Source organism: Triplophysa dalaica, chromosome 1, assembly GCF_015846415.1.
Source record: "Triplophysa dalaica isolate WHDGS20190420 chromosome 1, ASM1584641v1, whole genome shotgun sequence".
Taxonomy (NCBI): domain Eukaryota; kingdom Metazoa; phylum Chordata; class Actinopteri; order Cypriniformes; family Nemacheilidae; genus Triplophysa; species Triplophysa dalaica.
The window spans coordinates 13133283-13158695 of record NC_079542.1 but is presented as its reverse complement, the minus strand read 5'-3'; the positions used below and the strand labels follow the sequence as shown (position 1 = coordinate 13158695).

Here is a 25413-nt window from a genome sequence, read left to right as displayed (position 1 = left end):
TAGTGTTAATTAATATAACCGGTCTGATGCCGGTTTTTAACTGAAAGTGAAGTGAAGTTAACGCCATTGTTACTGTTTATTGCTTAAGAACAAAGTTTATGAATGCTCATGCATAGAGAGTGGGACCGACCAATCACAATAGCCTGAGAAGCGGAAGCTTGGTGATATGGTATGAGTGGGACATCTTCACACACACACACTCTAAGTGGGGAACCAATCACGACAGACCGGGTCAGCTTTACCAATCAGAGCGTTTCGGAAGGAGGGACTTCATATAGACCAGAAGACCAGTAGACCAGTCGTTTTGTTAGAAGAGGGACAGCGGTGAACAATAGACTTGAAATATAAAGCGTTCTTTTTTTTATGAGCAACATGAACATCCATTGTTAAACACCCCAAAAACATAATCAAAGCCTTAAATATTAATTATAGGTGCAACGATATGCTCAGCTCACGATATTTGAAAAAATATATATATATGAAACTGACACTGAAATGACCGATTTTAAAAATTTTTAGGAACATTTGTAATCTTGTTGAAGAATTGACAATTCAAGATTAAATTCCACCATTTTTATGTAAACTAGTAAAAACGGAATCGATAGGTCACTGAAAAAAAATCCTGAATTTTAACATAAAATCATATCTCATTTTAAAATATATTGCCATAGCTCTACAGTACAGATCTTAATAGCTCTACAATACATATCTTAATGTTTTTTTGTTGCGCTATACAATCATTTTTATCATTGTTTAAATCAATAATATTAATAATATAACATTTACATTTAGTCATTTAGCAGATGCTTTTATCCATAGTGACTTACAGATGAGGGAAACAATGGAAGCAATTAGGACAACATCAGGACAACAAAAAGCATAAATGCAATCAAAGAATACTGGTTTCATATAGCTTACCACAGTATACAGAGCTAAGTCAGAACTGATCAGTCAGGTGTTGATGGAACAGATGTCTTTTCCGACGATTCTTAAAGATGGCTACGGAATCTCCTGATTTTGTAGCAGCAGACAGATCATTCCATAAATGTGGAACCCATCCCGAGAAGGTACATGAGAGAGAATTTTTGCCTTTTTGGGATGGCTCCACAAGACGCTTTTTGTTTATAGAGCGTAGGGATCTTGCGGGTATAGTCTGCAGTAGCGAGTGAAGATAAGGGGATGCCAAATCAGTGGTGGTCTTGTAGGCCAGGAGCAGAGTCTTCAATTTGATTCAAGCGACTATAGGGAGCCAATGTAACTTAATGAAGAGAGGAGTGACGTGTGCTCTCTTTGGTTCATTGAAGACCATTCTTGCCACTGCCTTCTCGATCATCTGTAGAGGTTTGGTTGTTCAAGCTGGAAGTCCAGTCAGTAGCGTATTGCAGTAGTCCATTCTGGACAGAACAAGAGCATAGACTAGGACTTGCGTAGTATGTTTGGAAATGATATGTCTAATTTTCCTAATATTGTAGAGGATGAATCTACAGGACCGGGTGGTGCTGGAAATCTGATCAGTGAAGTTAAGCTGATCATCGATCACTACTCCCAGGTTTCTGGCCGTTCTGGAAGATGTGATGGTTGATGAGCCCAGCTGAATGAAGAAGTTGTGATTCATCTTTTTGTCTGCCTTGATTACAAGCAGTTCCACTTTTGGAAGGTTCAGCTGCAGGTGATGGTCATTCATCTAGAACGAAATGTCGGCTAGGCATGCTGCAATGCGTGCAGAAACAGTCGGATCGTCAGGCTAAATGACAGATGGAGTTGTGTATCATCCGCATAGCAGTGATAGGAAAAGCCATGTTTCTGCATGACAGAGCTTACGGATGTCATGTATATAGAAAATAGCAACGGACCAAGCATTGACCCCTGAGGCAACCCTGTGTCGAGATGCTCAGAGAGATCACCCCTCCAGTATACTCTAAATGACCTACCTGTGAGGTAAGACCTGAACCATTGCAGCAACACTCCAGAGACACTCATAGCCTTGAGGGTCGACAGGTGATGGTGTCAAAGGCAGCAGATTTATCTATTAGGATACATAAAGATGATTTGGAGACAGCTCTTGCCAGTCTCAGTTCTTCAATGACAGAGAGCAGCGGAGTCTCAGTTGAATGACCACCTTGAAACCAGACTGGGTGAGAAAGGATGAGAGCTGGTTATATACCACATGCTCAAGAATTTTAGCAATAAAGGGGAGGAGTGATACTGGTCTGTAGTTCTATAACAGTGCAGGATTAAGAGTGGGTTTCTTCAGTAGATGGATAATACGGGCTTCTTGAAGACTGTGGGAAATGTACCAGTGGTGAGGGACGAGTTGATAATGTGGGTCAAAGCGGGAACAACCGATGAAGAGATGGCCTGGAGGAGATGATAAGGGATGGGATCTAGCAAGCAGTTAGTTGGGTGGTTAGAAGACATGACCTTAGAGACATCATCTCGAGATAGGAGAGAGAAATAGGGGAACAAGCATGTGTCGGGGGTTCGGGCATGATCAAGAGAACTGACTGCTGATGGTGGTCATTTTCTTTACGAAGAAAGACGCAAAATCATCAGCTGTTAAGTCAGATGTAGGTGAGGGGGCAGGCGGGTGAAGAATAGCAGAGAAGGTTTTAAAGAGAGCACAAGACTCAGGCGAGTTGTTGATTTTAACGAGGTAGTACTGTTTTTTTGCAGTATAGACATCAGCAGAGAAAGAAGAGAGGAGAGACTGATAGAGACTGAGGTCAGTAGGTTTTTTAGATTTACGCCACTTTATCTCAGCAGACCTGAGCGTGGCACGATGCTCACGGAGAACATCAGATAAACAGGGGACAGAAGGCGATGCACGCAGAGGATAAGCGGGAGAGAGAGATTGTTCATAGGTTGGAGAACCTTCTGGAGAAGTTAGGTCGAGATCAAGAGAGATGAGGAAATTATCTGACGTGTCTAGCGGGGTGACCTGGGAGTGATGAGTGGAGCAGTGTCGTGTGTAGATAAGATCTAGTTGATTACCAGACTTATGGGTTGCTGAAGTGGCAACTCGCTTGAGGTCAAACGATGCAGTCAGGTTGATGAAGTTGGCAGCCTGTGGTGTTTCAAGGTGGATGTTGAAGTCTCCGAGTACCACCAGAGGAGTACCATCTTAGGGGAAGGATGACAGAAGTGTATCCAACTCAGCCATTAGGACTGCACAAGCCAATGCATTCTTAGTGCCAGTCCCAAGCCCAAATAAATGGGGAGGGTTGCTTTCGGAAGGGCATACAGTGTAAAACATGGCAAATCAAAAATGTATATCAGTGGTATAAAGACGGATGATTTGGTGTTGCGACCCATAATGGAAGCAGCAAAAAGAAAAATAATCAATTGTAATATATTAAATCAAAGCTACTCAACGATTATTGATTCTTTGTGGAGGTCTACCGGGAGTAAAGTTTCGGCAACATAGCGTTTGTTTATGTTGTTGCACATATGCATACATTGCACATTGTACATAATTGTATACTACTGATATATACATACTGTATATTGCACAGCACCTGCACTTACATGGACACATCCCCACTCCCCTATACTATTTATATATATTTTAAATATAATTTAACCTTCCTTCCTTTCCTATCTATTTTTCCACTCTATTCAGACAGTCGAAAAAGCATTTCACTGCATGTCGTACTATGTGTAACGAGGTTCATTAAAAGGAAGGAAGGAGACGGGAACCGGAAGACATGTAAACATTAAATAAAGTAATGACAGCCGGCGGCCCCTCACGAAACAATGAATACAAATACAAACATGTTCGGGCCTGGTCCTCTCTCTTAGACGGTCCGGTTGCTCATTCTCTTATATGCTCCCGATCTCCTACGTGATTCGAGACCGGTGCGCGCACAGCTGGCGCTCATTAACAATTACTCACCGGCTACTCACAATTACTCAACAATTTCTCGAACCACGGTCTCGCCCCGCCTACTCCACTACACTATGCATGGCTTTATGGCAGACGAATAAACTTTGAACTTGAACTTGTAGACACTGAAACCATCTTAAACCCAATTATTTAAACTGGTACTAGTGTAAACACCTTTCAAAACTATAATTATAGTGTGCAGAATTGCTTAACTTGTTCTTTAAAAAGACACTATCACAGGGTTAAGTGCATTTAAAAATCCCCATGGAAAAGTGATGAGGACCTGACAGTCTAACTGGAAGAGAACACTATCCAGCTCCCAAAAGAGACAGCACACAGGAACTGGACGAATGTAAATGACGAATATTTTCCACAAAGTCATTTTCAGCAAACTAACAGCATCATGGGTGCTTCATCACCCTGGAACATGTTTACATGTGTCAGAAAGAGTTCACAGCTGCACTCTTCCTGGCCAGGAATAGAAGCAGAGCTTACAGCTGAGTGTGACACGACACATATCTTCACAAAATCATACAGAGAGAGCTATTTCCCTTAATACATCCACAAATTTCTCCCGAAACATGCTTAACTTTGACAAAGTTTGATCTGGTGTCTGGTTAAACTAGGAGGAAAAACTGACCGTGGCCGTTTTGTTAGTCAGATGTACTATTTTGATACTAAGAGAGCTAAAGCAAGGCCAGAGAAACTAAATATACTCTCTGTATTTCACAGTGTTATAGGCTTGACCTACCAATGACTGGGGCGGTTTGTAAATGTTCTTTAGGGATTTTGCCTTTCAAAAAATACACGTACCAAATAATTTGTTGACAGTTCCAAAAGCAATATAAGCTTGTTGTATTTTAAGATTACATCAGGGAACGTTTAGAAAACGTCAGTATCAAGAACTCTGCATGAAGGTAAATAATCAGCAAGTTGTTTTTGGACAGTACGATTGTGCGTTTCGGCACTGATGAAGCATCTGAACGGAAAGCAAGCTGAGCCAAACAGTCATGAATGAGTTGCAGAGAGATTACACCGTTCATCTGCACACGGACGCTTCAAGAGAAGCTGTCTTTGAATTACTGCATACCGGTGAACATCAGAACCTTCATAACAGGAAGTGCATTAGGTAATGTTATAAGTTTTCCTGCTGAGGTTACTGACATTCTGAGCACCTCAGGGAAGTTACATAAAGAACGTTCATTTACAGTCATAGTGGGAAGGCTGTTTGGCGTCACTCAGGAGTGTGACTATTTTTAGCGCTTTGCGTTGCTATATATAGCATAGTTGTAAGGTCATTTGGGTCACGTTTTGCTGTTGTCATCGCACCATAAACAGGATATGGCTGCCTCAAAGCAATCGTGGGTAATCTTTTCTGTCTATATGACTGTAAAACTGTTTAAGCGTAGCCAGGGTTATTATCCCCGGGATGGGATGATTAATCTCTATCTCTAAAATGGTTTAAAAAAACAAGTGTATGAACCTGAATGGGGATAAGCTCTCTTGCTCTCTCAGTGAATATAAACACAAATACAGTGACCATAATTTTTCTCATTGTCTTTATGTCAGTTGAATAAAATATAGTTCAACAAAGAAATTTAAATTTCAATCACAACTTAATATAAAAGACCACAATTGCATTAAGGATAATATATCTAAAAAACAAATAAATAACATCAGGATATATTGCGCTGACAGACATTTTGTATGCATATCAGCGATGCACTGATTGTTCTACATTTGACTTCTTATTCTTAACTATATACTAAATCCTACATAACTAAAAAACTAGAACATACTGTATTAAAACTGAGAAAAAGCTATAGCATATTTGGTATTTAAATGAGAGAAATTCTTTAATGAGTTTGATAAAAAGGTAGCAGTCTAGAAAGCACGTCAAATATTACAGAGAGACTCGAAGTGGCACTCGTTCCTGACAGGCTTTGTTTGGTGGTGTGGGATTCTGGTAGGACAGTCTCACAAATATAATAATCAATATAATACCTGTAAACAAGAACATAAAAAGAGAACTGTCATTTCCTCTTTCCCTTTTAGTAATCTCATGTGTTTTGAATGAAACTGTGCACTCACCTATAACACCCAGAGTTCCAAGAAGGACGCCTATTGTTGACTGAATAGTGGGCATGCCCTCAAGCTGTTTTGCTGCCATCCTACAGTTGCCCCTCACGTTGCATGGGCAAACCGTCACTGTGGCAAACACAATGAGGATTTAGCTGTTTTATAAATGCATTAGAGGCAATTGTTGCAGTCAGATAAGGAGGTCATATTTATGGGCCACTGTTGAAGGCGATACCTCTGGAGAGGTCTCAGAGGAAACTAGCATTAGGAGTAGACAAAATGACATTGAAAGAGAGAGAGAGAGAGGGAGCGAGAGCACGTGTGCCCCAGTCATGCAACACTGAGTAGGATGTTACAGGAAAGCCATTAAAGGGTACATTTAACTTAAAAACATATGTGGTAACATATAAAACATGTGGAAACATTTATATTAAATGTATATATAAGCCAAATAAAAAAAATAAGAGAACATTTAAAATGTATTTGAATTCTTTCTGAATTTTCTATTTATGTGTATGTATTTAGGTAAAAAGATAATTTTGATTCAGTCTGTAAACTGTGAATATTATTTCTCCCAAATTTCAAATAAAAATATTGTTTCTATTTGCATTTGTTTTTCAGAAAATGAAAACTGAAGAAACCGGTCAAAATAACAGTCAAAATACTGCAAAGATCGTATTGTCATGATTCTGCCGCATCATGTCATGTTTCTCTTGATCTATGAGCAGTATCATGACAGAGCCTCGTGTTTTATGTGGAGAGAGACATTTATGGCCCTTATGGCCTTCATACACTCTTTCCGGTCTCGTCTCTGTTCCCGCACTATCATCTCCTCATTTTTGCACTTTTATAATTTCTTGCCCTGCAGCTTTTCCCTCTTGATTTATTACCTTATTTAATGCCCCTGTGTCTTCTGTCATGTGTTGGATAATTTTGCTGCGTGATGTTACCATTGCCACCTGCCTTGTCTTGTATTGCCACATCTATTTTAGTTAGTTGTAGTCATGTCAAGTGTTGTATTTAGTCTTGTTTAATCAGGTGTAGTCAGTCGATTTTCCTCTCTTCCCTTCCGGTTCTCTCCTTGCAGTTATTTCGTTTTACCCCCTCGTGGGTTTTTGTTTCTCTTTCCCGCTGTCTGGGTCCGTCCCCGTGTGCGAGGGTGACACATTTTATGCAATACAACAGTAATATATGTACAAGTATTTAGGATATATTATTGAAAATTATTTTGAAGCGATAACCTAAGTTATTATCATATTTTTTATCATATTTAGTGACTTTGTCACTCCTTAGGTTTAATTTGGTTGAAATTCAATAGACACTGGACTGGAATGGCCACAATACATCTAGAAATGCTGATAAAATGAAAATTTGGAATGGTCTCTTATTTTTCCCCAACTGATTTTCTAATGTAACAAATTAACATATTGGCACAATTACACTTTTGTATACAAAAGTAAGTTCAGACTGTTTAGCATAAACTGTAAGATTAAAAGATCCTGAGGAACATTTCAGTCAATCGTAAATATTGTCAAATAAGTAAAAAAGCTCACTTATTCCAACAATTCCATAGCAACGAGTAAATGAAGAAAGCCTCCCATTACAGGTACCAAGTACCTGACTCACACAAATCAATTGGGTGAGTCATTAATTATTTTTTTACATTTTGTTATGCATTTGGCAGACGCTTTTATTCAAAGCGACTTACATTTCATTATACTTTACATTTGTTTCTAAATATGTGCAATCCCTGTAATCGAAACCATGACCTTGGCATTACTAGCGCCACGCTCTTATCACTGTCCTATATGAAAGTATTAAATTAACTTGTGTGCTCTTTATTAACACTAACAAGGCTTCATTTACTAAAATGTGACCAAATTTGTCTTGTTTTTGAGTTTGGGAACATTAAGAAATATCTGATTTTGTAAATGCCTTTTGTGACCTCCAATGGATAAATGGGTCTCTATTGAGAGTTTGAGATGTTGTTTGTGTTCGTCAGCGGCATGAGCAATACAATGTATGAGGGTACGTGTTTCAATGACATCAATGTGTTATGCCTCAGTTACGCAAGCTTGCTCTCCTTTCATTCAGTCAGCTCTAAATGTAGTGTGTTACCTGGTAAATTGATGAATGTGCTTCTGGGTGGAGAGCTGCTGTCTGAGATGGTAAAGGGTACGATGTAGACTTCTGGGGGCAGGTATGGGACATTTAAAGACAGGTTGGTGTGAGTATCTGTAAAAATAGCGACATAAGAGGTTACAAGAAGTTAAAGGAACAGTTCACCCAAAAAAAATATTCTGTCTTCATTTACTCAACTTCAAATTGTTTTAAATCTCTATACATTTTTTTGTTCTGATGAACAGAGATAAAGTGTTTTGGAGGAATGCTTGTAACCAAACAGTTCTTGGCCACTATTGACTACGAAAGTAGGAAAAATTGCTTTGTACATTTCTTCAACATTGTTGTTGAACAAAAAAAGAAATATTTTATCGTATAAAGTGAACAGTTCTGGGGCACTTTTTACTTCCATTGTAATTTTTCTTACCATGGTAGTTAATGGTGGCCAAGAACTGTTTGGTTACAAACTTTCTTCCAAATATCTTCCATTGTATTCATCAGAACAAATGAGGGTGAGTAAATGATGACAAAATTCTTCATCTCAAGTGAACTATCCCTTTAACAGTTCAATATTTTTTTGCATAGATGGCATGTCATTGTTTTATTTTAAGCCTACGATAATTTAATATTATACCTTTGATTTTAAATTATTCAATCACCGCATTCATCCAAGGATGACATTTCTTACATACAGTATGTGTCATGGTCAGCCCTGTTGTGTTTAGCATCCAGTCTCTTGACAGTATCGGGACAGTCTGTTTTTTGTTTTCCGTCTGTTCCACACAGTCCAGCCCTACATTTATATTTAAAAAATGGAATCTGTGCATCTGTTCAAGCAGACTGGAAATATTTCTTGTAATGGACTGTTGCGGTTGTTGAGTTTTCGCATGGAAAAACCCTAATCATGGTCTGATACAGAACCAAACACTCAGTCCAGTAAGTAAGGGGTTGTTATCCATCTCTGCTCACCATTATCTAAGGTCCAAGAAGCCCCACTACTGTCCTTTGACACCAAAGTCTTTAATATACTAGTCAACAGGGGACCAAAGGGGTCTTGATGACACCAGTTCTAAACTAAAAACAGGCTTATCTCCTGAAGTTATCTCACTTGTCAGAGGTGACCGATATGTTGACCATGGCCTTCACAGCTAAAGACTGAACGAACAACCACTGCATTCACTTATTGTTCAATGGGTTTTGCATAACATGCTCTTGAAGAGCTAACCAAAAGCACAATCCAAAAAATATCAGATATTATTATAGCTGTTCTTAGTGTGTTCATTTTTACTTTTAAAATTGTGTATCCAGCATCAATGTGGTCCAAGATGTTTGAATGATAATTGCATCTTTTGTGACGACTGGATTACAATTATATTGAACTACATGTATGATTATACAACAAAGATGCACTGCACTAATAATTCAAGCTGAGGATTGATGTTTCTGAAAATGACTGATTTTGCATGCCAGGTGTCAGTCTAGTAGATTATCCCTCTCTATCACATACACAAACAGCAGGATGTGCTCTTGTGTCGTAACAAGACACACACAGCAAACCAGCTGTCAAAGGGTAAGTTCATCCCAAAATGACCAACTTTGTGCGAATGGACTAATTCAACGATGTCTTAAGCACTCTTCTGGACCTTGACAACAACTTTAACAATTTTGTCAATGAGGAGGCCTGGAAATCTCTCAGATGTCACCTAAACATCTTTATTTGTGCTCCGAAGACACCGGGAGGTCTCAAAACATACTTAACGTCATGTGGATGAGTAATCAGACAAATTTGATTTGGGATGAACTTACCCTTTAAGGGTGAAATATAAATTGGGATTTCAGACTCTCAACCAAGCAGTCCCAGCTGTGACATCATATAAATTAAAGGTTTTTATCCTTTAACAACTCACAAGAAAAAAAGAGAGAGAAGAGAGAATGAAAAAACAGAATCGAGTCAATTTAACAGCTGATCCATAAAGTGACTCAGATGATGCTCCAAGGTCGGCCTGTTCACCAACCTCACCTCTGCAAATTGATGACGCCTAAAGCAGCGGAAGTGAACTATTAACCTTATTACATTCAACACAGATCCGTCTGCAGACACTAGACATGAAGGACAATTTCCTCTTTTGTCAGCACACTCCCTGTCCTCGATGTTCACCGTGTGATTCAGCAGGTGGGAAACATTACATCCAATTCACAAGATGCAGTGAATTGACTAGAAAGGTGGTGTAGCTACAGTCCTTTAAATCTCCAATTTTATCCATTTTGACGTCCCTGTCAGAAAAGGTTGCCACTCCCGTGCATGTCAGGATTATGCGCTCTATGCATGATTGACTTCTGCGTTTCACAGGAAGACCCCTAGGCAGTTTCCGTTTGGGGAGACTTAAAGCAGAGACAAATGGAAAAATGAGAAAATAGATAAATTTAGCAGATGCTGTACATTGCGGTACACAGCAGTGGTATATAGAAGTGGCGTTCTACCGTATTTGAATGATGTAATAAAATGTTAATTTATGAAAGTATCTTTTAAAATATGGTAGAACAGCACTTCTACATACCACAGATGTGTGCGCAGGAGGAAACGCGGAAGCATGCATGTCGCCCATTTTGATCGTGGGGGGTTTGGGAACATTATGGGAATTATGAAGCATTTTTACATGAAATGTTTCAAAAGACTGAAAGACAAACAGCGACGGGTCACATAACTCTTGTTTGAGAAGACATGTGCGACACCTCACACATGAACCAGGTATTATGTAACAAGTAGGGAGCCAATCGGGAATAGACTAACCATTAATGGGCGTGAGCTTCCAGTTACGACGGACAGCTGCGTCACTGCGGAGGGAGAAGTTAAGCCGTCCTCCGTGCAGGGGTCCATCGCTGTCCCGAGAGGCCAGAACCAAAGCTTGGTCTTCCCAGCGAGGTGTGCACAGGTACTTCCAGGAATAATCGCCAACCAGAACCGGGCTGTTATCATTTACATCCAGAATGTGAACTGTGACCAGTGTGGAGGCTGACAATGAGGAGTTGCCTGGTGACACAAAACACAAAGATTCCCTTACATCTGACATTGTATTTTATTGTTACATTTGCATTGGCGGCATTTTGAGTGTATTTTAGTGTGCTGCTATGTAGAAACTGATAATCCACTGTACGAAAGCTTCATAATACTGTGGATCATGCCATGCTTTACTGACATATATAAAGAAATGTGAAACTCCCATCTGTGCCCTGTGGATTTAATCTTCTTTTGGCAAAAGAAGGCTGGATAAAATAAATGTTTCTATTTCTGTCTCTCTTGCCCTCTCTTTATTGCAGTACAAAATACGTTTTTAAGCGGGAATTAACCTGATGCTAAATATTGAGCAGGGACCGCATTAAAAACATGTAGATTGAGTTTCGTGCCATTGGTCAGTGTTTTACCAATTTAATGCTGTTGTTTTGGAACACTTAAAACCGAAAAACATCACAAACATCATTTAAATGTAATTTTACAATGAACAGCTCTTACTGCATCTCGGATTAGATTATAATGAGATGATAAAGCAGACCAGATTTATTTAGGTACTTTTTATAGTGAAAACAAGATTTGATTATTATGTCAATAATGGCAGATTAAGATACTAAATGTCATTTGAAAAAATTTCCCCCAAAAATGTCCCTTGAAATAAACAGAGAGCATCCATCATGCAGATCATGGTATTTTACAAAAAAATATTATCACTTTTTCCTCATTAAATATTTTGAGCATTTTTTAAAGGAGACATAATTTTGCTGTTTTAGAGGCTTTGGTTATGTTTTTTGAGTGTTAAACAATGGATGTTCATGTTTGTAATTAAAACAAAAACGCTTTATATTTAACATATTTCAAGTCTATAGTTCACCAATGTCTCTCTTCTCACGAAACGACTGGATTTCTTCCGGTCTATATAAAGTCCCTCCTCGCAAAACGCTCTGTTTGTGTGTGAAAACAGAGTGTTTGTGTGTGAAGATGTCCCACCCATACCATATCAGATAGCTTCTGCTTCTCAGGCTGTTGTGATTGGTCGGAGCCCCTCCCAGTGCACGTGTATTCATAAAATTTGGCTTTTAGCAAGAAACAGTAACAAAGGCGTCAACTTCACTTTATCAGTTAAAAACATGCAGATTCTTCGAAGTGTAACGGGGGTCTGCTAGTGCATGTGCTCACGTCAATAACACGAGTTGGATAATAAAAAGCTGATTGACCAGGAGACATTTGCAAGCAGGACTTCTAAGGACGTTTCATAGAAGTGTTTAAGAGGTATGCGCACACACGCATGTCTGGTTTCCTATCTCCATTGGGACAGTCCATAGATGTAATTTTTTTTAACTGTACAAACTGTATATTTTATATACAGTTTACTATTGTCCTTGAAAAGCGAATTCCTTTAAAGACAATATCTCGCTTGGTACTGAACTTCGAGCTTTATCATTTTGCAGGTATTGTTTATGCTCTAACAGCAACATTACACACTAACTAAAGGTTGAAAAATGGGGATGCAGGGAATGGGACCTTTAACATATCTAATCAGACAAAGAAACACATATTTTCTTGTGGTGTGAATTCCCCACAATTCCAGTTCCCTGACTGTTTTCACATCTCTCTTTCTGTAGCCCACACTCAAACACAATTCCTTGAATGTCAAAGGCTCTCAGATAGAGAAGTGTGTTTTTTCTTTCATCTACAGATTCTTTCGCTATGTCTGTCTCTTTTTCGACTCTCCTTCAACACTCAAGACCACACATGACAGAGGTAGTGAGTCATACCTCCCTTGTTCTTATTTCATTTCTATTACTTGTCTTTCTCTGTAAACATCTGTGACCGAGCATTCTGGATTGGACTGGTATCTCATCTGAGATCCCTGATGAGGGCAGAAGGTAATTGGAGGGTGAACTGCGTCACTTTTACACCTAAACTTTGGGATAGTTCATCCAAAAATTAAAAATATGTCATCATTTGCTCACCCTCAGGTTGTTTCAAACCTGTATAAATTTCTTTGTTCCAATGAAAACAGAGAAAGATTTTTGGAAGAATGTTAGCAATTTTCAGTTTTGCGGCATCATCCACTACCATAGTTTGAAAACATATTGTATTTTTTGTTCTATTGAGCACATAATGAGTTATTTTGAAGAATTTTGGAAAACAAAGAGTTCTCAGGCACCTTTGACTGCCATTTTGTTATTCCCACTATGGTAGTCAATGATGTCCAAGAACTGCAAATTAGTAACATTCTTCCAAATATCTTTCTCTGTGTTAATCGGAACAAAGTCATGTATACAGTTATGAAATTAAATAAGGGTGAGTAAATGATGAGAGAATTTACATTTTGGGGTAAAACTATCCCTTTAAGGGTATGTGGGTGAATTATGCTGAATTATATACTCCTCTCTCTCACACACATATCTCCTTCCCTCACTACCCACAATGCATCAGCTGGTGACTCATTCGCTGCTAGTTACAATGCCTGAGAATTTTCTCACTGCATGTGGATGTGGCCCAGAATTTTCAATAAGATTTCAAACCCGAACGCAGCCTGTCAAAGCATTCTAAAGTGTCAAATGAATTTGGTAACACTTTTTGATTTAGAAAAAGAGAAAGCCGAGAGATGTTGATTTTCCCAGATGTCTCTCATTGATAGCCACACCCCCTGTCGGTTTGTTTCTTTCTTTCTGTGCCTGCTCTGTATAATAGCTTCAGTTTGATGGACATGTTTATTGAAACAAAAAGCATGTATTGACAACCCTCCACATTGAATGCACAGAATGAGAAGAGAGTGAAACATCTCTTACGCCCATCTTCAGCCACAACCTCCATGGTGTAGGTACTGTTCTCCTCTCTGTCCAAAGCCTGGACTGTTTTCAGCTCTCCTGAGTACTTCCCAATAGAGAAATATTTCTTAGTGTCTCCTCTCAGTGAATACCTGATGAAAATCAATTATTAACATTTACATTTAGAAAGTTGGCAGACGCTTTTATCCAAAGCGACGTACATTGCTTTATTCTATACATTTTACATAGGTATTAGCAATACCCTGGGATCGAACCAACAACCTTGCATTGTTAACGCAATGTTTTTACCACTGAGCTACAGGAAAGCCTGTAACAGAGTATAAATCAGACTTCTCTTCAAATATTAATTGAGGTTTGAAAACAAAATATCAATGAAATATTTATTTCAGTCCAAATGATCATGTCCCCTGAGGTGCAACAGAATTTCACAACCATTTTAAAAGATGGGAATTTGCTGTGATAAAAACTACTTTACATTCTAGGTTTTTTTCTTTGCCCTTTGCATTATACATTTTTAAACTATTAATGTCTGAAAATGTAATGCAGAAAAATAGTCTAGTGATTTTCAAGCCATATTTGTGGTTTTCTGGTCCCTTCTCACATTAGACTGACATACTGTATGTTCACTATACGTATAGGAGGAATTTAGAAAAGAGGCGGTAAGGTCTGACTCGTTGTTTGTAATGGAAAAGATTGACCATAAACTAAAGAACATAAAGAAACAAAAAAAAAGAGTATGTATCGACTGATACTGTAATGTCCACTTGCCTGATTGGATGAGAATCTGGGTCATAACCCCTGATGGTAGCAATAACACGTCCTGGCTCCTCCCCTTCTCTCACTGTGACTTCATAGTGGGTTTGCGATAAAACAGGACCTTCATTGATGTCATCAATAAAGATGGTGACAGTTGCTGTGGATGCAGGTCCATATCTTCCTCGTACCAGAGCAACTGGGTTCTGAGTGCTCAGTACCAGTATATACTCATTCTCCCTTTCAAAGTCCAGAACCTACACATAGATGGACATGTTATTCATTTTAGCTGAGCTTTGTCTTGTTCAGGATGTCTTAAAGGGAAATACTCTTATTCACTCACCCTAATGTCATTCAACCCTGTATTACATTCCTCTGCAAAACACAAGATAGTTTGAAGAATGTTGCTAACCAAACACCACTGGCCTCCACTGATTTTATTTAGGGATACAAAATCATTTCTCAAAATATCTTCTTTTGTGATACATGAGTGAAAGAATGTCATACAGGTTTTGAAAAACAAATGGGCGAATAAACAATGACAGGATTTAATTTTTTTGCTGAACTACAGCTTTAAATAGAACATTTCACCAATCATCCAAAAGAAACGGAAAAATAAAGATATGTTATGATTTTTCACAAGCTTGGCTTTTAGTAGAAGCCATGCTTCAGCACACAAGCGTCCTGTACAAAATCACAATCTAAGTGTCATCACAAAGCGTCAAACTACATTTCTGAAGGTAAAAGGTGTTTGAATCTGGATGTATTTAGTCTGGGTGACACACTGTATGATCTGATGTCAGATTCAATGTTATAGATTTTGCTGGATGCACAAAACCCACTGATGTCACACTGACTGTATGTCATACGCTAGGCTGTTTTCCAGGTAAACAAGGCTTTTGTGATGCTAGTGCTGCTGAAATGACACGCATTTTCCATTCATACTTCCATTATTTCATTAGATCACTCAATTCACTTTTATTTTTACAAGCAGACTGCATTCTGATAGCAAACTACATACTGATATTTGATTCATTTCTTTCATCTCTCCCTCTTAGTTCCCATTCATCTCTGTTGACCCTGCTTTAGCTTGGGATTCGATAAACGACTTAATTCTTAAAACATAGCTTCTCTAAAAATAAAACACAGTGCTTATTGCTTCTTCCATGCTATAATGAGAGCTTTAGCATCTTGTACTCGTATGTGTGTGTGTAATCCCCATCCTGCTGCTCCACTCAGAATAATTGAGTGTGTTCAGCACACCTGTCACACTGCAAAAGATGTGAGCTGGCCCTAAATCCTGAGTCAATCCCTGCATAAACAAATCTAAAACCAAAACACTGTTCATAGTTCCTGACAACTGTAACAACATCAGCTCATCACTCTGACATGCTTCCAAGCTAAGGAAAAAACCATTTCCTACTGATGTTAATAAAACAAATCATGTGGATTCCAGGCTGGGCTGCACATGGTGCAAACATGACATAATGTAACTAATTAGCACCTCCTAATTATGAGAACAATACAATTCCACAATTACTGAGCTGTGTGAGACAATGATAATACAGACAGAAAACAAACAAAAAAAGTGTAGAGGATTAACCCTAAATATCTTGAAATTCCACTCTGCAGGAAAATTGTATTACAAAGAAGCCACTTTTAAAACCACCTGGGACTCTTCGTTTAAGTGTCACACTTTGTTCCTTCGCAGTCAAAAGTGACCGAAGCCTAAAAAATGTAACTTCATTTTTTTCAGGAAAATCTTGAAAATAAATTTTTGTTTAATAATGTTTTTTCTTTCACATTTTTTGAGAATTTGATGGTACAAATGAATATTTATGCAATAATTATTACTAATTGTTACCCATTTTTACCAACTGAACTATTTAGACTAACTATTAGACCTTTGTGGTTGTAAAAAAAGCAAAAACATGTGTATTGACATGTGTAATGGATTAACCACTAGGTTCCAGTATAGCCGTCTATAGACTAGTTCCCTAGTTGTTCAGATATGACTTACGCCGGCTTCACACAGCATGTGAACAGTACGTAGGCAGAGCAGGAGCAGCGCGTCGCCATTTTCCTTTCACACCGGAAGCGTTTGCAACGTGCATGCCTGGGTACCACAGTTAAACAATGCAACTACGCGTTACGTTATTTAAATACATCAATGAGCCAAATATCTTCCAGAGCTTAATCAAAGCGTTTTTTTTGCCTAACTATGATTCGTTAAATCCGTCCGTTTCATGCTCTTTTAGATAAAGTACAAGCAGTGTTGGGTGTAGCTAGTAACTAAGTAATTAGTTATTCCCTGCCAATGCCTTTTGGAGTATAGTTTTGTATAAATGTAAGTTTAATTTTCACTTTCAACAACTTCTGATTGCATTTCTAGGGATAAATTAGTATTGTAGTTTTTAAATATGTGATGGGTTATTGCAAGACGCTCTCTGTTTGTTATTCAAATAGACTTCCATTACGCTGCCTATCTGTTTCTCTGGGCTGACTTTGTGCACAGTAGCTGCCTCCGAAGGCATGGCGTTCAGGTGCCATATGCAACCAAACGCCGCCAACATTATTTTTTACTAAAAAAGCACCTTTGTCATGTTTTTCTTGTTAAAAAAAGAAGTCTAGTCTGAACATGGCCTTACAAGTTAACTTTTTTGAGTGTGTGTGTTTGTGTGCGTGTGAGCATGGTTGACTATTTTGCACTCTTGATATTTAAGAGTGTCACCCCTTAATTGCTATGCACTTTATTTCTGCACTGTGGCTGATTTGTAGTTCGTACCACCAAGTTTTCATATTTTTAGATGTTTCCCATTCATTTCCCTTGTCGGTCATTTTTGATTTTGACCCTTTGACATATGCGAATCATATCCATAATTCTTTGGTGTGATAACAGAGCCAAAATTACAAAATTCTTCAAATGTCATCTCAGCTGAAAAATGACCTAAGAGTCCCTGAGGGTTTTAAAAGAGATTTATTGTAAGTCTCGATATGTTTTATGTAAGTATCTACTGTGAGTCTGTTGTTTTCATTGTTACCAAGACAACTGAAATCTATAAATAGTCTATAAATAGACTATAAACAAAAAGAGTCTTTGAAATGTACAGAAAAATTGTTGGGTCAAAAACAAGCAGCAACCTTCTGGTCTCTCTTGTGAAACCAACAAGTGACTTAAACTGCAATTCATCGACTGGCTGCTAGATACCAAAAGAGAGCAGAATCTAATTCAGCTCCATGTTAAAATGCCAAACTTTATAACAGAAAAAAACATGTTTACAGCCTTACAAAAAGAAATGATTTGGTCTATAGCTAATTTTCCCTTAATACCAAGTGTGCGGAGGGATAATTTTTTTATAACTCATCCATTTAAATCATAGTAATTCTTCTTTTTTAAGATATATTTTAGGGGCTTTTGCCTTTAATTGGAAAAGACAGTTGAGAAAGGACAGGAAAGCACTGGATATAGAGAAAGGGGGAGTAAAATCAGCAAAGGACCCCCATACACACATGTGTGCAAAATAAAGTTTTAAATTAACCTATTGGGTACAATGTGTAGGAAACACTTCTATCTTTTTCAGGATTACATTGACAAGTTATAACTATGATTACAACCTGAAGGACACTAGCAACAACAGTACACATCCTCCATAAATAACAAAGTTCAGTCTTTTCAATAGATGGAGTAATTTGTCCGTTGGTTAAACTTTATTTAACTCACATTCTTATGTAAGCGTGTAATGTATTACAGTAAAGGGCAGTAACGAGGACGCTAATATAAGTATACTTCTTTAACCTTTATATCATCACATCATCATGTTTGTGTGTTTGTAAACATTTTGCAATGTATGTAAAAGCACTGTGGATTATCTAGTAATGAAGGCTAAATATTGATAAAGTCTAAAGGCAGTTGGACCTGATCAACATTATATCTTTATAATATTCATAATTTGCAAGGAAACACCACCAAATAAATGTATAAAAACTCTTACCTTTTAAGATAAAAGACAACCGGGCGGGTATTTTAACTCTATTTCAACTATAGATTATATTTACAACAATGAAGCCGTTCCGATTGACATATTTTCAGTTTTGCTTCAACAAAAGCAGCAAGAGGGCTAATAAAAAAAAGTGACTAAATCAATAGACAGACTTCCTAAATTAGAAACACTGTTTTGTTTGCGCACCATGTGCGAGGGGTAGAAAAACGCAAGGCAGAATGATTTGTAATGTGAAATTGTCTTCCCCTTGCCTGAGCCTCAAGCAAGCATGGGCCCATAAAGCCCATTGGATAATTCAGACCTGAAAATAATCCAGCATTTTGAGCTGGGTTTGTCCCTTTTAAGTGATGGTTTGGCAACTTCAGCACAATTTAAGGTGTAATTGATTACTTCCAAACAAGAGGTGACATAACTGTAGTTTTTTTGCAGATGAAAAAACAAATTTATTCACAAATTTAGATTATGTAGAGCATTAAACAATTAAGACACTACTTTTTATATGGGTACTCTAGGTAGGTAAATATATCTTGATTCTATTGTTTATAATGCAGAGGTAATACCTTATCAAGAATGAGAGCAGCGTCATTAGTCTGCCTGTCTGTGACAAGAGTAAAAACCTCCTCCTCATTTCCAGACTCAAGCCGGTAGTCCACCTGCCAGCTGTCTCCTCCCCACTCATCTGCATCCCATGCTGACACTACTGTCACTGTAGTGCCCACTGGAGAATCCTCAGTCAGGTGGAAAGGCCCATACTGATGAGAGAGAAATGAAACACTAAGACTAAAATTATACAAGACTTTAATCGAGAGAAACAGAAACTGGGGAATAAACAGATTTAGACTGGACAGATGATATATACAGGCTTTTTTTTTCTTGTCTAGTGTAAAATCATACTTGATTTTTATTTGATGTTAACAGTTTCCATGTGAAAGGGTCATGGAATGCCATAAAGATATTAATATTAACAAGATGCTTCACTGCCATTGAAATGAATGGGGAGGAACGTAATGCTCAATATGGCCGCCCGAGCGAAGCTTTGGGCATGCGTAGTATGTTAAGCAAAATGAAAAATATTATTTTTAATTGCAATTTCATCATAGGAAACAAACGATATGGTACAGTTTACATCATTTTTAAATGTTGTTTTTAAATATGTCGTTTAATTAGTATTTTAGCTGTCGATTGTAAAAATATTACAGTATTCCCATTCACGTCTTGTTTGAACTGCCCTAACTGCCAGCAGGAACATTGCAAAGATGGCAGCCAAGTGGAATGACTTCCCTTAATAGACATGACACCTTTTCCCTTAAACTTTAAAAACAACTAATACTTAAATGTTGTTTTATGCTTCTCTTAATGTCTCATATTTAAAAAAATAATAATAAAATGACCAACTTTACATTTGAGAACTTTCCAGGAAAAGCATTTTGATTTACAGACGCCTCCACAGGCCATGTCATCAGCACAAGCTCATATTTCTACGAATATATTTTAGCCTGCCACATTATCCAGCCAAAACACATTAAGTTGAAACAAATGACCACATCATAAAAGTGCAGGTGATGAGTGTACTTCAGAATATTGCCACAGAGGAGAGCTCTCTCAGATGGAGGGTTTATAAACCCTGCAACACGGTGAAAATACAGTTTTTATAAATGTGCTGTTCAAACATTAACTTTTCCTACTTCCAGAAAGACAGAAAATCAAAACAGAGGTAACATGAACTTCCCCTAAAAATAGAAAATATATGCAAGAATTACTGCAAACACTGCTGTTCATTTGTGCATGCACCAATTACCCTTCAAAGCAGCACATCATCCATCTTCAAAAGTTTTGACTGCACTTTATAGAGACTAAACTTCACTGTCAACTTACTTGGGAAACGCATAATGAAATGAAAGGCACACAGCCAGAGGGGTGAACTTTATTGATGTTTCCAGAATGCAAAACAGAGCATGTCTTCTGTATTGCCCGCGTCTTCCCCTTCTTTCAAAACGGATTCTAAATATACCTACTGAATTCATGCCAAGATTGCTTTTTGTACCCTTCAACTGTTCCTGCCCTCCATCTTAACAACAGCACCCGCTCTGTACTTACGTGCATCTCCTGTATTATTCACAACATGTGGGCGTGAACACACAGGGTATTTTCCAGAAATCAGGAACCACTGCCTGCTTCAATCCTACATCTGCTCTCCATCCTTCCCTCCACATGTCTCTTCTCTGAACCCCTATCCCTTTTTACAGAGATCCACTCTCTGTTTATTATTCAGCTCAGACATATAAATGCACAAAGGCGATGACATCAAAAAGACAATCAGGGCTCTTGTGCCTAAGTGAACGTGCTTGTATACCATAAGTAGACAAACTAGCGAGCGGTCGTTTTTAGAACCTCACCCTAGGTAAAGAAATTATTTTAAATATAGCAGATCTATTTTATACTGTGTGTTACTGAGCGTAATTCATCTACATATCTACTAGTGCTAATAGCAAAGTAGAGCTGACAAATACACATTAAAATTAGTTCAAATGTATTCTAATTTTAATAATATGTAAATTGCTTCATCTTAAAATAATCTTAATTGTTATAAATTGTTAAAATGGTGCCAAGTTTTAGCTATGCACAATTAGTTTTTTGCATTTTGCATTTTGCAAACATTACATTACAAACAGGTTATTTTTAAAGCTCTTCTAATAATTGTAGGGAAAGCTGTCCATTTGGAGTAAAGATAAAAAACACACACCTGTAAAAAGATGAGAAAAACAGAGAGCTATGGGACAGCAGCAGTATCTAAAGTGTTTAAAGCATAAAGCAACATCTTTACAAAACCAGAGAAGAGACAGAAAAGTGCTCAGAGCTGCACAAATTCTCATTTGCACACATCCTACCTCATGATGGGAGAAGATTGGAGGGTTGTTGTTTTCGTCCAGAACTTTGACTATGACGGTGCATGAGCTGTTCAGCCCTGAGGAACATCAGAAAGTATATTAATTCGCTATTCATAACACAATAATATTACCTGAAAAGTTATTGTTGCGAGAATATTACATGTGAGCAATGTGACGGTTGACCCACAAGCACACTATTGAGTCTGTGAAAAGAAGAGTAACGTATAATTGAGACCTGTTGCCACCTGTTACTGTAGCTGCGTAATTATAATCTCATAGCACTATAGGACATTATGCAGGAAAATCCTAATGTGAACTCTGCACATATGTCTAGTCAACCAGTTCAAGACATTCGATAAATTCTTAGTTTTATTCTTTTAGATATCAGTCAGGTGTCAACCTTTAGCATCCTCGGCCGTGATGGTAAGCGTGTACTGTGGGGCGGTTCCCTCCATGCTGTCCGCCTGCACCGTGATCACTCCCGAGTCTCTGTCGAGACGGAACAAATTCCGTGGAGTCTCTGGCATCTGGCCTACCAGGCGATAAAATATCCGCACATTGTCTGTTTTTGGATCGTCGTTGTCTGCTGCTTGGACTGTCAGAATTTCCGTCCCTGTGGGCAAAAAAAGAAAACCACTCTGAATGTAAACGTCAACACAAAACAGGAATGGTGAAATTAACTTATTTCCATGTCATTAAACAAGCTTATCATTTGTGTGACCTTTAGTTGCAAGCTCCTTGACTACGGTGTGGTACTGCATCTGTGGGAAAGTTGGCCTGTTGTCATTAGCATCTCCCACCATCACCCTCAGCTCAACAGGCTTAGCGATTTCTCTTCCATCTGGCCTCTCCACCACTATACTAATAAGAAACTAAGGGAAAAAAACAAAATGGGGTTAGACGGGTAATACGGAGGATCTCATGATTCATCACAAACAAATAAATCAGATTTTTTTTAGGTTTAGTTTGTCTGTTGATGTCATAATGAATCAGCTATGCCCTAGAGTACATGCTTATAAAACCTTTTAAATCGTCCAGGACCTTTAGTAGAAAATTTTAAAAATAAGAAGACTTAAAGGGGATATGCAATGGTGTTTCATGCATTCTGACTTATTAAAAATGTTAAACGTGCTGTCTTCTCATGCTTGAAATGGTCAACTTGTCAAAAAACGAGTTGGATGTACAGTATGATGTAGTATTTCTGTGTTCGATACACTCCCCCAGCCGTTTCGTAAAATTTTTTCTTTGTCACCTATTGGATAATACTTCAATTTCACATAAATCATTTACTCACTCTCTTGTCATTTCAAACCTGTATTTTTTCTTCTGCAAAAATATAAAGAAGATATATGAAAGGAAGTTGGTAAGCTAGCAGTGGCACCCATTCACTTCTATTGTAGGGACACAGAAACCAATGCAACTGAATGGGTGTCGGTTAACACCATACTTCAAAATATCTTCTTTTGTGCTCCAGAGAAGAAAGAAAGTCATACAGTCTTGAAACGACAAAAGGGTGAGCAAATGATTTTGTTATTTTCAAAATTTCAAAGATATCACAAAAACATTGCTATCATGAATTATTTAGACCATAATTTGTGTTGTGAAAAATCTGATATTGTTAAAGTCCTATATGTCACATGTCTTGGATTTCCCTGCATTTGTGACGAAATCTGCAAGTTTATACTACCTAAATTTCACTCAAAATGTGCAGTGCTATGGATGAACGCAAGCCTTCAGAGACATATTAGGACAGTGTACTGTGAAGCAGCGTCAGGCTAATCTCTTGGCGATTAACTCTCTCTGGTTGTTGCAGTAATAAATGGGGATCATAAATTGACCTAGTTTCCTTTATATGTATATATAAGCCATTATATATAGTGTTATGATCATTATATTGCCCAGTACAGACATTCATACTGCTGAACACCATTTGGGTGAAGCAAAAAAATTATGAAAACACCTTTCTATGTCTCCAGAAAACACATACCATTATATTATCATACCACGGATTTATTTAAAAAGAAATGTATACTTGGCAGTTGGAAAGTCAAATTATTTACGCTGATCCATTGGCCCTTTCTAGGACTTCCGTTTTACAGCTGATTTCACCCAACAATTCATCTGAGTGGAAATGAAGTGGACTTGACAGAGAGAACAGGCTGATTATATAATATGTGTATATAAAACACAAACACACATGCACACACAGACGGCCAGTACAGAGACATTAATAAATCAAGTGCGGTTCTTACATTTGCATGTTTAAGACATTATCCAAGACATTTATCATCACAAGACACATTAGGTTTTAATGTTATTAATATATGCACATAAATGCGTCTTACCTGATCCTGTGTTTCTCTGTCCAGAGGAGCATTTAGGTAAATGTTTCCTTCCCAGTTGATAGTGAAAAGCATTTCTGGAAACTCTCCTTCAAGACTGTACTCAACTGGACTTCCACTCCACCTCACCTGCAAAGACATACATCCACATCTATCAATTCCACGAGAATATTGATACTTAACACATAACTTTAGCAGCTGAAATTGCTTGTTGGAGCAGCTTGGACAACAGCTTCTACACCAATACAAATGTTAATGAGATTAATGTGTACTTAAAGCATCCAGCAAAGGAAAAATATCTTCCTTCATACATGTTCACAGGTACCATACATCTCAGTATAAAACAATCATGCAACACAGTGTTTGAGGGAAACCCTGGATGTTTGATCACTGCTGAGAGTTGGCTGATAAGTACGATGAGGCCAGCTCCAGCCAAAACAAACCAGCTGCCCTCGCGATGGAGGGATTTTCCACTCGGCTGCGACAAATGATGCAAACGGTCTTTGAAAGGGTGTGGAATAGCACCGAAGAAGGAGATGACCCTGAAACGAGTAGAGCGAGGGGGGCACTTATATCTTCTTAATAACTCATCTTGATGCAGTATGTTATGGAGATGACTCTCCAAACTCAAGCACTTTGTATACATCAGTGAGACTCTGTGAAGATGACCTTCCCACACTGTTATGAACAGTCGAGGGAGGAGAGCTTTGAAGAGATCGGTGTGTGACCTGCTGTTTTAAAAATGGTAGGCCCCAGTCTAAGATGATGTCATCTATTTAGATTCCATGGCTTGTTTGGATAGAAGTGATAAGACAGGGCATGCATTAGATGTTGTGCAAGATTGAAAATCTACAGGAGAACATTTAAAGAGTGCATTCATTTTGATAAAGACATTTCTTATTTCTAATTTAAATATAATATCTAGTAATCACTCAAAGATATCAGACATCATTTATTAGAAATGATTTGTAGATGTAAGCAAGTGGAATTATATTTAGATTGCACTACTTTGCCATCAGGTAAATAATGTGGATGAAACACGACAGATGAATTGTGCTGCGTTCTCCAAAGTTGTGTCACCTGTGCTTGAAGGATGAGCACGAGCAAACAAACAAACAAAGCTGACATCACTTGTTAAGGTCATCAACCGAGCATTCCGAACAAAGAAATCGCTTGATATGAAATACCAGTGCAGGAGCAAATGGAATTAAGAGGATTGAGACTTTTATGCCTTTTAAAAACAGAAAAAAGCGAAGGATAAAATGCAGCAGGCACAGTTCTGCAGTGTTGCTATGGAAGATTCTGAGTCCTTCATGACCACTAATCTGTTTCATAACCAGTGTGACTCCAGCCACCCACATGCATATCACGGCACACACAGGAGTGGGTGGAAAAAGGCTTTTCCATAGAAAAAAATCCAGAAAGACTGCAAATGCACATATCGGTTTCCCTTATATCAAGAGTTTTTTTAAGTATATTTCTCAAATATATTGCAAAAAACATAGGCTACTTCTTTTTTCTGTAAGAAATAAATA

The 25413-nt window shown here is 38.0% G+C and overlaps 1 protein-coding gene across 1 annotated transcript in view; it reads right to left on the bottom strand.

The window, feature by feature from the left end:
• Window positions 1-5523: 5523 nt before the first annotated feature.
• The window catches only part of cdh16 (cadherin 16, KSP-cadherin), a 29584-nt gene continuing 9694 nt past the window's right edge, over window positions 5524-25413 (bottom strand). Inside the window, exons 7-17 of the mRNA XM_056753266.1 lie at window positions 23882-24007; window positions 22258-22408; window positions 21937-22149; window positions 21537-21613; window positions 19209-19400; window positions 14663-14904; window positions 13895-14025; window positions 10875-11114; window positions 8081-8197; window positions 5975-6091; window positions 5524-5887 (exon numbers count right to left, since the gene is read on the bottom strand). Of these exons, the coding sequence (XP_056609244.1) occupies window positions 5787-5887; window positions 5975-6091; window positions 8081-8197; window positions 10875-11114; window positions 13895-14025; window positions 14663-14904; window positions 19209-19400; window positions 21537-21613; window positions 21937-22149; window positions 22258-22408; window positions 23882-24007 (1707 nt within the window). The 3' untranslated portion in view covers window positions 5524-5786. The remainder of the gene's footprint in view (window positions 5888-5974; window positions 6092-8080; window positions 8198-10874; window positions 11115-13894; window positions 14026-14662; window positions 14905-19208; window positions 19401-21536; window positions 21614-21936; window positions 22150-22257; window positions 22409-23881; window positions 24008-25413) is intronic.